The sequence below is a fragment of the Zootoca vivipara genome, chromosome 16 (genome assembly GCF_965207765.1).
Source record: "Zootoca vivipara chromosome 16, rZooViv2.hap1.1, whole genome shotgun sequence".
Classification (NCBI taxonomy): domain Eukaryota; kingdom Metazoa; phylum Chordata; class Lepidosauria; order Squamata; family Lacertidae; genus Zootoca; species Zootoca vivipara.
The window spans coordinates 22,801,191-22,813,895 of NC_142599.1; the positions used below are offsets into that span (position 1 = coordinate 22,801,191).

At 46.9% G+C, this 12,705-nt stretch overlaps 1 protein-coding gene across 2 annotated transcripts in view; it reads left to right on the plus strand.

Moving 5' to 3' along the window:
• Positions 1–12,705, plus strand: part of FBXW8 (F-box and WD repeat domain containing 8) — a 65,047-nt gene that overhangs the window by 32,279 nt on the left and 20,063 nt on the right. For both annotated transcript variants that reach the window (XM_035098286.3, XM_060269290.2), the window contains exons 6-7: positions 8,241–8,437; positions 9,538–9,747. In XM_035098286.3, coding sequence (XP_034954177.2) covers positions 8,241–8,437; positions 9,538–9,747 — 407 coding nt within the window. The remainder of the gene's footprint in view (positions 1–8,240; positions 8,438–9,537; positions 9,748–12,705) is intronic.

A 12,705-nucleotide genomic window follows, 5' to 3' on the forward strand; every position in this document is an offset into this window, starting at 1 on the left:
CTCTGCTTTTTAAGATGCTGTCTAGGTTTGTCATTGCTTTTCTCCCAAGAAGCAGGCGTCTTTTAATTTCGTGACTGCTGTCACCATCTGCAGTGATCAAAGAGCCCAAGAAAGTAAAATCTCTCACTGCCTCCATTTCTTCCCCTTCTATTTGCCAGGAGGTGATGGGACCAGTGGCCATGATCTTGGTTTTTTTGATGTTGAGCTTGATATTTTGCGCTCTCCTCTTTCACCCTCATTAAAAGGTTCTTTAATTCCTCCTCGCTTTCTGCCATCAAGGTTGTGTCATCTGCATATCTGAGGTTGTTGATATTTCTTCCGGCAATCTTAATTCCGGCTTGGGATTCATCTAGTCCAGCCTTTCGCATGATGAATTCTGCATATAAGTTAAATAAGCAGGGAGACAATATACAACCTTGTCGTACTCCTTTCCCAATTTTGAACCAATCAGTTGTTCCATATCCAGTTCTAACTGTAGCTTCTTGTCCCACATAGAGATTTCTCAGGAGACAGATGAGGTGATCAGGCACTCCCATTTCTTTAAGAACTTGCCATAGTTTGCTGTGGTCGACACAGTCAAAGGCTTAAGTGTTGGATCTCCTCCCCCCAATTGTAAATTCTGTAGTTATTTCACGCTACTGTTTAAGCCTGCCAGGCAATGTGCTACTGAACTGTAAACCATGAAATAGATAACATTTGACCATAATTCTTTAAGAAACTTAAGCTCATAATCTATGAAGAGGGCCTAAGTCAGCTTTCCGCAGCCTCTCTCCTCCTAATGCCTTGGACTACAAAACATATGGTCCCTTGCCAGCACAGCCAATGATCAGAGATGATGGGAGGTGTAGTCCTGCCAGTCCTTTCCCATTGGCATGTAGGAATAGAGGGAGCTGCTTTATCCCAAGGCAGATGATAGGTCCATCTAGCTCCACACTGCCTACATTGACTGGCAGCAGCTCCCCATGATTTCAGACCAGGGTCTGTCCCATCTTTACCTGAAGACGATGGGGATTGAACTGGGACCTTCTGCCCGCAAAGCAAATGCTCTACCCACTTGAAGCTGCAGCCCTTCCCCTATTTTCCTTCCCACCCCATTTTTTTCCTTTTTAAAAGGGTAAATTTGCTGAGACTTTTCTTTTGCATCTGGAGCGGCAGGGGAGAAGAAACCAAAATAATTTGCTCTGTTTTCAAAGCTACCTCAAGGCCTTTATTTAGTGCTTTTTCTCAAACCCCTGCTTCCTTTTCTTTTGCGTACGCGTGTGTGTGCATGAGACCAGCACCGAGAAGCCATCTGGTAGCAATAGGAGGCAGTGCCGTCGGCCTCCTCTGTTGAAGCCACTCTGCAAACGCGTTCGACACGACACCGTTTTCTCCCTGTTCAGCAGAGCTCAAGCAGCGATGCCCTTGGCAGCCGATCTTCAGAGGAGGCCTTGTCATTCTCACAGCCTGCCAGTCAATGCAGCAAGTTCTGTGGGTCACCTCCCCGATGGCGTCTTTCTGCTCGCACCCTCTACAAAACGGGTAGCCAAGCACAATGCACCCTTCAGTTGTTGATGGGCCCCCATTACCCCTTCGACTGTTGACAGTGCAGACTTAGGGCCGATGGGAGTTGTAGTCCATCCACATCTGGAGGGCACCAAGTTGGCTACCACTGTGATAAGCTGTTGGCTCAGTTGGGACCTTCTCGTTCGCTTATCCCTGCTCTGCAAGCGTTTAACCCTGGAGAAAAATGGTCTCTGCACAACGCAGTGATGGAGCTAAGCGTTTCAGGGAATCAGAATTGCTCTGGTGAAGGTTTCCCTCTCTTTTGGGGAGGCAAAAACTTGGTAGTAGGAGCAGCAGTTGTGTTTCTTTCAAGGTCTTACAGAAGTGAGGGGCAGCGCTAGCAGGGGAGCCAAGAGGAAAAGGTCTTGGCAGTTCAGCCATTTTCATCTTGAGGAACAGGACGGGGAGGCAGTCAAGTCCAACTCTCAGAAGATCTTGCTAAGATCTTTAATAGGTGAGGAGCTGCCTTTTCTGAATGGGGTTACACTTCCCCTGGAGGAATAGACGTTCAGCTCAGATTCATCACTGCCATTGAAAGCACAACCGGCACCATAGAGTTACAGAGTCGTAGAGATGGATAGGACCCAATTGTCCCTCTAGTCCAACTCCCTGCAATGCAGGAATCAAAGCGAATGGATACATGACAATTGGCCATCCACTTTCTAGAGAATTACCATATTTTTCCATGTATAAGCCTATATTTCCCCCCTATTTTTTCAAGTTTTAAATTGCGGGTTGTCTTATACACGGATTGTGCATATGGGGGATTTCTTTATTTGGAGTCCCAAAAAATAGGGGCCGTGTTATACATTGGGCGGGGGGAGTGTTATACAAAGAAAAATATGGTAATTTAATTCAGCTTCGGTTATTTGTTCTGTGTTTTATAATCTTAATGATGATCTAATGATTTTATCGTACACCATCACGATATTTTTAGGAGCTGCCAGTTTATAAATATCTTATAAATAGAATAAGATGGTGCCTAGGGCTTACGTATCAGATTGTTGACCTTGTAGAACTCAGCAGGAAATAAGATGAGGACAAAGTAGAATGAGTTGGCTCCGCCTACTACTGGCTTTGACTCCGCCTGTTACTGGCTTTGACTCCACTTCCCACTAGCTCCGGCTTCACTTCCTGTTTGGGCTGCCTGCCTCCCTCCCTACCAGCCCAAACAGGCACACAGATGAAGTGGTGGAATCTCTTCCGAGCTTTGCCGGCTCATCCCTTGTGCTCACCTACCCTTGGAAGCCCAAGGTGGATTGGCATCCGAATCCACAGTTGTGGTGTTTGAATTCCAAGTGATCAGACTCCTTATTTTCTTTCACCTTGTTTCCCATTGTCAGCACTGGCTGCCTTCCACTTTGAGTTGTTTTGTTTTGTTTTGTTTTTGTTTTACTCCTCTAATTGCCTTCCACGTTGCTTCTACCCGAAATGAATCAAATCAAAATGCTTTTCCTGGAGCATTAGATAAAGCAGGGGAAGGTTTTCTGGGTAATGAAGCAGATGCTGCTAATGCAGGGGCTGGAAGGTGGGGGGGGGGGCTTGCCAGGGCTCCATCTGCTCCATGCTTGCCTGGGTCTGGCACAGAGCCACAGCCTTGGGGTTTGGGGAGGGGAGGGGGGAACACACAGACACTGTTTGCTTTCACCCCCTGCCCTGTGCAGGTCTGATTCACACCACGGAAAGTTTTTGTGTTGCCACAGGGAGGTGGGTAGAAACGACCCCCCTTTTCGGGGGTGGCGTTCATGCAAACAAAGGCAGAATCCTCTCGGATTCTTGCAAAGGGTATCTTGCCTTGTCCACATGCACGTGGAACTGCCTTATACAGGATCAGACCATTGCTCCGTCGAGCTCAGTATTGCCTGCACTGACTGGCAGCGGTTCTCCAGGGCTTCAGAGAGGGGTCCCCTCGCACATTCCCAGGCAGGCAGCAGCAGCTCTCAAGGAGGGTGAAATGTAAGCAGGGCCCTGGAGGAAGCTCCTCGAGCCAGATGGAGAGGGCCTCATCCGACCCCTGGGCCTGAGCTTCCCCACCCTCTTTTAAAGCAGCCTCAAAATGTCAGAAGCAACACAATGACTGTTGTCTAAACCTCCATAACTACCACCACCATTGCAATGGTGGTTTGGACTTGGGTGGCTTGCTCTCTGCAGGGCTGTAGTCTTGATCATGATGCTCCCAGTGCTAATTTTTTGTTTAACGCTTTTTTTTTTAAAAAGTGTTAACTTGTTTTTTATGGAGCCAGGGTGGGCAGCTGCTGTTCCGTGCTTTTCTTCCTTCCTCCCCCTCCCCTTTTTCAAAAACCAGCTTAGCTGTTATTTACCTTTCAAACAATCAACATAATAGCCATTATGCCTCAAAGTAAATTTGGGAAAATCCAACTCGGAGTGCCTTACGACTCCACTGGGGCAGTTTTAGTCGGGACTCCTCTTCTTTTGGCTCTTTGATGGAAGCCTAATTGCAGTTTTGGCTCTGTTGCGCGCAGAACAAGGTGGCTAATTGTTTAGGCAAATAGATTAATTCAAGTATGCCTCCCTAATAATAATATAAAGACGACAACAACCCCAAAATGGCTTCTGTGATGGCTTTTTGCTCCCAGGACAAGGAATATAAATCTTTCAGAAAGAGTGCCATTAGATAGCTCCCAAGATTACGGGCATTATTTCGCAGTGGGGGAGTGCTTCTAAAGCACCAAAATAATCTTTGCAGAAGTGCACATAAATATGTTTAAAATTTTGTTTGGATGCTGTTTCATTAGCACACTCTTGCTTTGCTTCCTTTGGGATGTGGGGGAGATATCTGCAATCCGTCTGCAGCTGCCTTCTGAGTCTTTCTGCAGCCTTCTGGAAACCAGCAATCTCCCCATTTGTTAAATTCAGATAGGGAAAGGAAATGTCACCAGCTCTGATTCCCCTTGAACTTCTGAAAAGCTGTGCTGTAGAAACACGAAGAGCGAGAGTTTCTTGCTGTGGTTGGCCCAGAGTTGCAAACAGAGGGAAAAGGGCATAGCTCAGGGGTAGAGCATCAGCTTTCCATGCAGATGGTCCCAGGTTCAATCCCTGACATCTCCAGGCAGGGATGAGGGAGACTCCCTGCCCCAAACCCTGGAGAGCCGCTGACAGTCAGTGTTGACAGTACTGAGCTAGATGGAGCAATGGTCCAACTTGTCATAGTGATCAGCCATAGTTCATTGGAGGAGCATCTGCTTTGCACGCAGAAGGCTCCAGGTTCAATCCCTACAATCTCCAGGTAGGACTAGGAGAGAACCCTGTCTGAAATCCTGGAAAGGTTATACACAACCGTAACTGGCTATAATAAAATGCATGAACTAATACAGAATGAATATAGAAATTTTTGTTATTATATACGCAGGAACAACCTCTGTCAAAGGCGAGGGCACAACCCCAAACTTAAAGTGTTAGTAAAGGTCACAGTCCAAACGAATAAGATAATCAAGGAGTACCCAAAGAGAAGAGGTGCAGCAGGTGTAGACCAGGTACTCGTAGATCCAGTTGGGAAAAGGGCGTGGTGAGCCCAGGTCCATGAGATGGCAGCAGATGTATTCAATGGTGCCAGGTTCAGCAAAAAAGCACTGTCCTTAGGAAAAACAAGGTTCCCGGGTATATCCCCTGTTTCGCCCAAGATGGGCTTCTTCAGTTGGTGGCTACATAGTATAAAAGAATATTAACAAAATATCGTAGAGACATGCTAATACAAAAATCAAAAAACAATAATTGCAATGAGAGATTTTCAGAGGAGAGTACATACCTTGCACAAGTAGATTAATACAAACTCTAAGCTTTCAAATGAAATGCCAAATGATAAGTGCGTGGCTCAAAGGATCACAAACTGAATATAAAGGTCTTAACACTTTAAGTTTGGGGTTGTGCCCTCGCCTTTGACAGAGGTTGTTCCTGTGCATATAATAACAAAAATTTCTATATTTCATTCTGTATTAGTTCATGCATTTTATTATAGCCAGTTACGGTTGTGTATAACCTTTATGTGTTCGTAACTGAGGTCTGTGTTGTAGTCTTGAAATCCTGGAAAGCCACCGACAGTCAGTGTAGGCATTACTGATAGGTGGCTCAACAGGTCTGGTCCACTATATGACAGCTTCTTACCTTCCTATGCAAGCCCAGGGGAAGGTCCATAGTTCAGACTTGGAACATCTGCATGCAGAAGGTCCCAGGTTCAGTCCCTGGCATGTCCAGTTAGGGCTGGGAGAGTCTACTTGTTTGAAATCCCGGAAAGCCGCTGGCAGTCAGTGTAGACATTTCTGAGCTAAACGGACCCTTGGCCTGACATGGATTAAAGCAGCTTTATGTATTCCTCTGCAAAGTGGAAGTTCGGTAGCCAAAGATCAGGACCTTGGAGAGCTCCCTGTGGAAAGAGGGTCAGGATTAAGCTGCACGTGTGGAGCCTTCAACATGACTCCTTCCTTTTTCTTTATTATTATTTATTTAAAGCTTGATAGAACAAATAAAAATACTCTACAAAGATACACAACAAATACCAGGCTCTTGTGTGTAACATAAAAATTGAAAAGGAAATAGAGAACTAGAAAAAGAAAAGAAGAAAAACTTCAGACTCTCCATCTATTAGCCACAAACACACACACACACACACACACACACACACACACAATTTTGCCTTTTAATTACATTAAATTCTTCTACTTCCTGTTAACCAGCCTTATCCTTTTTTCAGTCTTCAAACCCTGATATCACAAGTTCATTTTCCTTATTGCGCAGAAAGTCCATAAGAGGTTTCCAATCATTAATAAATGTCAACAGTGATTTTTCTCTAATTAAGCACATCAACTTTCCCATCTCAGCCAAATCCATTAATTTCAATAACGTTTCATAGTAGGTAATAATGAGTCCTTCCATCCTTGTGCATGTAACAAGTCTTGGCACTATGGTCATATATTGCAATAGTTTTCCGTATTATTTTTCTAATTGTATATCCATAAGCCCCAGCAGAAAAAGCTCTGGTTTCAGTTGGACATTAACCTTCAAAGTCTTCTGTATCAATGTACGCAGTTGTATCCAATATTTCTTAGCTTTTTACACTACCAACAAGTGTGATAAAATGCCCCTTTTTGTTCCTGACATTTCCAACAAACATTTGGAACATTCCAAACACATTTTAGCTAATTTCTCAGGAGTTAGATACCAACGATACATCATATTATAAAAAGTCTCCTTGAAGTCATAGCACAATGTGTCTTTTAACCCTTTAGTCCACATGTGTTCCTACTGTTCTATCGGTATATTATAACCATTATTATTTTTTGCCCATTTACCTTCAACAGGACTTTGGCTGCTCAGGGTTCCTGACAGCCATTCCCTAAGAGAAGGCAGTTTCACTTCATCACAATTCTCTATTGGTGGTTGTCCCCCACCCCACCCCAATTTCATTCAGGGCTTTGAGTGATACGAAGGTGTCCACCCTTAGTTTTTTAAAGGACTGTGGGGCTGAGTAGGCTAATACTTCCTTCACCTTTCTCAGCAGCCCTATTTAGGCTTCAGTTTTGCTGGCATTTGCAATAAGTCATGGTTTGACTCCTCATGATGTACGAACATGGCCTTCATCTGCTTCTGGATGGCTGCATGCCAGGGCGAGATGCTGTGTAGGGAACTGGCTATGTTACTCAGCTATGTTTTTCTTACATGAGGAAAGCGTGTGTGTCTCTTACATTAAGGAGTATATACAGCTCTTAAAGAGTATATACAGCTCTTAAGTGGCTTCAGTCCTATGCCAATTTATTCCACTTGGATGTCCTCAAAAGCTTTTCAGCTACTTCTTCTCTTGTGGGTGGTGCTGGTGAGGAGCTTACCTGTCTCTATATTGCTGCTTTCTTGTGATAAAAAACCTACTTTCATTCATATTGAACTGACCGTCAATCAAATGCCAACAGTGCCCTTCAGCTCTCTATATTGGACAAACAGGCCAAACCCTACGCCAAAGGATAAATGGACACAAATCTGACATCAGGAACCACAAGACAGAGAAACCAGTAGGAGAACACTTCACTCTCCCAGGACATTCTATACAAGATCTCAAAGCAGCTGTTTTATTACAGAAAAATTTCAGAAACAGACTGGAAAGAGAAGTTGCTGAATTGCAACTCATTAGCAAGCTTAAAACCATGGAGCCACCTGGAATGAACAAAGACATAGGATTCTTATCTCATTATACATGATCAAGCTTTCCTTAGCACCTCAGCCCTTGCTCCCCCCCCCGCAAGACCAATTGCAGTCGTTAACAGTCGTTAACAGTCATCAACAGGTTTACCACTCCTATCAGCCCATCACCCATTCCCATCATCCCCCCCCCACCCCCTGAATATACATAAGGGTCTGGTGGATTCTGTTTCAGTGTATCTGACGAAGTGTGCATGCACACGAAAGTTCATACCAAAATAAAAACTTAGTTGGTCTTTAAGGTGCTACTGAAGGAATTTTTTTATTTTGACCGTCAATCAGTTTCATTTGGCAAGCCAGATTCTGCTGGCTGCCCTTGCTGAGATTCAGGTGCCCCCTGAGATCTCATCAAATGTTAGCGATTACTCCATGGAACGCATCTTGGTTTGATGAACCCTCCAGATGGTTTTGTGGTTGGCAGCATGAATAAAAATCTTCCACCACGGCTACTGATTCTCCATTTTTATTTTTGTTTTTCTGGTGCACAGGGACGATTAAGGTATGGAGCCTGCTGGTTGGCCGTGACCCAATCCATTGCTCCCAGCATAACCAGAAGATACAAAGCTTGGCCCTTTCGGCTGAAGGGGCGACGATAGCAACCGCATCCGCCTTCCAGGTCAAAGTGGAGAGCGCCAATGACAAGGGCTATTGGGAGACGGCTGCAGAGTTTGAAATCCAGAAGCTGGTGAGACTTACAGCACCCATAGTCCTTGACCATTGTCCATGCTTGCTGGGGCTGATGGGAGTTGGGAGCCTAGAACACCTGGAGGGCCACTGGTTCCCCATCCCGCAACCAAAGGGCCCAATTCACCAGATTTGGGTCAAGCTTGACGTGGCGCTAAATGACAGCTACAGATCTGGTGCTCCTCTCTCTCTAATACAGGTTTGGGGGACCCTTTGGCCTTCCTGATGTCATAGGGCTACAGCTTCCATCAGACATGGCCATTGGCCATGCTGGCTGGGTGCTGACATGCTCTAGGAATCCAAAATTATATATACAGTCATACCTTGGAAGCTGAACGCCTTGCGAGTCCAAGGTTTTGGCTCCCGAAGACTGCAAACCCAGAAGTGAGTATTCCGGTTTGCGAATGTTCTTTTGGAACCCGAAGGTCTGGCGCTGCTTCCGCTGCTTCCGATTGGCTGCAGGAGCTTCCTGCAGCCAATCGGAAGCTGCAGCTTGGTTTCCGAATGTTTTGGAAGCCAAATGAACTTCCAGAACAGATTCCGTTCGGCTTCCAAGGTACCACTGTATGGAGGGGCACAGAGCTTCTCCATCCTGATGGGTGTGGGGACCTGGTGTCTTGGCAAAGGTGGGTTCGGTTTTACATCTCTAAATACTGCAGTGGAGAGAAAATGCGGAGACAGGGCAAATCAGCCAGATGCGCTGGGCATTAATAATAATAATAATAATAATAATAATAATAATAATAATAATAATAATAATATAATCACCATCATTACATCAGGTCCATTGCTTTCGCTGGTTGTTATATGGAGCTCTGGGGTGGAAGCAAATCGCCAGCTTTGCTCATGCCCAGCAAAAAAACAAAGGCCCAAGGAGGAGTTCTTTTATACCATAATTCAGAAAGTGCTCCACCACCGAGTTATGGCTCATAACAGTGGAAGAAGCCAGTAGACAAATAAAAAGGCAAAATACCAGTTGAAATTTTTGTTGGGGTGGGGGTGGGGGGTCAGCAGAGAGGAAGGGAAGCTGATGGAGAGAAGATGAGCCCCAAAGCTGAGGTTCTTGCAGTCACTGTAACCCACCCCCCTGACCCCTTGCAGGTAGGCTCACTCTGCTTGGTCCCCCAAGTTATGGGCCTCCCTGTGGCCGTAGCCACTGCGGAAGATGTCGTCTACCTGCTGAAGGTCGGGGACCCAGCCAAGGTCCTTCATTCTGTCTACGGTCAGCCTGCCACATGCCTGGACGTCTCCACCAGCGAGGCAGCGTTCGGAGTGAAAGGCTTCGGCTGGTTGATCAACGAGACCAACAAGGTATTTCAGCCTTTTGTTCCGCAAAACGTTTGCGTTTCCCCCTGTATAAGGGATATCAATGGTTGCTCACTCATGATTGACTCTCCTGTATTGCATGGAAATATTGCTTATTACTTTTATGCCACAACCAACAACGAATACCGTTTTACTCTGCCATCCTGACATCGCTGTTGGCAAGAGCTCTCTGGCAGGGGTGAGGAACCATTGGCCCTCCAGATGTTTGCTGAACTACAACTCCCATTAGCCCCCAGCAAGCATGACCAATGTTCAGGGATGATGTAGTTAGTTCAGTAATGTCGGGGGGGGGGCAGAGGTTCTCTACACCTGCCCTAAAGGCAGGCACCCCCAAACTGCGGCCCTCCAGATGTTTTGGCCTACTACTCCCTAGCTAACAGGACCAGTGGTCAGTGAAGATGGGAATTGTAGTCCTAAACATCTGGAGGGCCAAAGTTTGGGGTGCCTGCCTAAAGGCATGAGATGAAAGTTTTGCCCATCTGCCCGATGTTGTTGCTCTTCAAAGCTCTGAAATGACTCACTTCATATGCACCCAGCAAAGTTACGCTCTAGTTTTAAAGGGAACTTGGGAAGTTGCCATTTCCTGAGTCAGACCATTGGTCCATCTAGTTCAGTGCTGTCTACACGGACTGGCAGTGGCTCTCCAGGATTTTGGACAGGAAGATCTTTCCCAGCCCTACCTGGAGATGACGGGAATTGATACTGGAGCCTTCTCTCTTGCAAAGCAGGTGCTGTGCCACCGAGAATAAGGAATAACCCCCTGTTGTTCCAGTAGAGGCCAAATGCAGCCCAATATTTGCCCCACCCCACCCTCAGCAACTGCATTATTCCCTTGACACAGGGGCCGAGGCTGATTTGTAGCGACAAATGCGCCTCATTTCCTCACAGAGGGAGCCAGGTCTTTTTGTACAGCTGTAGGCCTCTAGGGGGAACTGTTTGCTTTTTTATAGGAGACACTGTGCTTTCCTCGTGAGACTCTGTGAGCGACAAGAACTCCTTGGAACCGATTTCATTCTGATTGTGCAGCTGTGTTCCAAAGAGTGTGACATCTAGGGGAATTTAGAAGCTTGCAAATAAATAAATAAAAATGTTGCGATGCACGTTGTCTGTGTTGGTCAGCCAAAGGATGCTCCTGCTGACACGACAGGTGCCTCATACAATTACAGGTGGCAAAGTGTGCATGTTTTATAAAGATTTCAAGAGGAAATGATAACAGTGGTTCTGTGCACTGTGTCTGATCTCTGTTCTTACCTTTTTGTTGTTGTTGTTGTTTAGTCGTTTAGTCGTGTCCGACTCTTCGTGACCCCATGGACCATAGCACGCCAGGCACTCCTGTCTTGCACTGCCTCCCGCAATTTGGTCAAACTCATGTTCGTAGCTTCGAGAACACTGTCCAACCATCTTGTCCTCTGTCGTCCCCTTCTCCTAGTCCCCTCAATCTTTCCCAACATCAGGGTCTTTTCCAAGGATTCTTCTCTTCTCACCTTTTTAGGGGTGTTTATTTTTTACAGCGACAAAGTAGTTCCCTCAAGCCTAGTTAGGAGGCCAAGGTTTGCCTGATCCTGGGAGTTAAGAGTGCCCTTCTTCAGGGGATGAGGTTGAGGAATAGGGATGGACAATATATTGATATATCGTCCAAAAGCAGTTTGAAGTCCATATCACTTTATTGGTTTCATAATTTTTGACCTGGCAATATGTTGCGAATCAAGATGTGTGTTTGGGCTGGGCGATATATCATCCAAAAATGGGTTGGAGGCCATATTGTGATACTGGTTTCTTAAATTTTGACCTGGCAATATATTGCAAATCATGATGTCTTTGTGCGTGTGTTGTGTGTGTGCGCGCGCTATGCTAAAAATCACGACGCTGGGAAAACTCTGAAGCCAGCCTCTACATAGCTCCATCCTTATTTCAGACATCGTGATAGATCGGTACAGTGGTACCTCGCAAGACGAATGCCTCGCGCAACGAAAAACTTGCAAGATGAAAGAGTTTTTGTGTTGCGCGAGGGACTCGCAAGACGACGAGGTTTTCTATGAGTGCTGCTTCGTCTCGCGAAGCGTGGCCATAGAAAGACGAAGCCGCAAGCCATAGAAAGACGAAGCCGCAAGCGGCAACAAAAGGGGAACCAGCTGTAGCACGGCAAGAAGGCAAAGAAGATCAGCTGTCAGCCTTCTTGCCGCGCTACAGCTGGTTCCCCTTTGTGTTCCGCTGGTCTCTGCTGGTTGCCGAGAGCGGTGAGGGGCAGTCACCAGTCCCCCGAGCCCAGCGCCCTTCCCCGAGCCAAGCGCCCACTGCGCTTCGGCTCGGGGGACTGGCAGTGGCGGTGGCAGCGCTTGCTCTCTTGGCTCGGGAAGGGCAGGCAGGCAAGAGAGCAAGCGCCTGCCTGCCTTCCCCGAGCCTAGCGCTGTGCCTGCTGCGCTTGGCTCGGGGGACTGATGGCAGCGGCGCTTGCCTTCCCCAAGCAAGCGCTGCTGCCGCCGCCAGTCCCCCGAGCCGAAGCGCAGCGGGCACAGCGCTTGGCTCGGGGGACTGGCGGCGGCAGCGGCACTTGCTCTCTTGGCTCGGGGAAGGCAGGCAGGCGGCAGCAGCCCCGGAGCTGAAGCGCAGTGGGCGCTGCTTGCCTGGGCTGTTGCTGCCTGCTTGCCTGCCTTCGCCGAGCCAAGCGAGCAAGCGCCGCTGCCGCCAGTCCCCCGGAGCCCATAGGAACGCATTGATTAAGTTTCAATGCATTCCTATGGGAAACCGTGACTCGCAGGATGAATTTTTCGTAGGACGAATTGACTCCTGGAACGAATTAAATTCGTCTTGCGAGGCACCACTGTACATCATAATGTTTAGCTGGTGATATATTGCCATGTTTAGCTGGTGAGAATGTCACATTGCCATCCTCAGAGGACTCCCCATTAAACCTCAAGTGTCCCCCTTTCCATTGGGGGTACA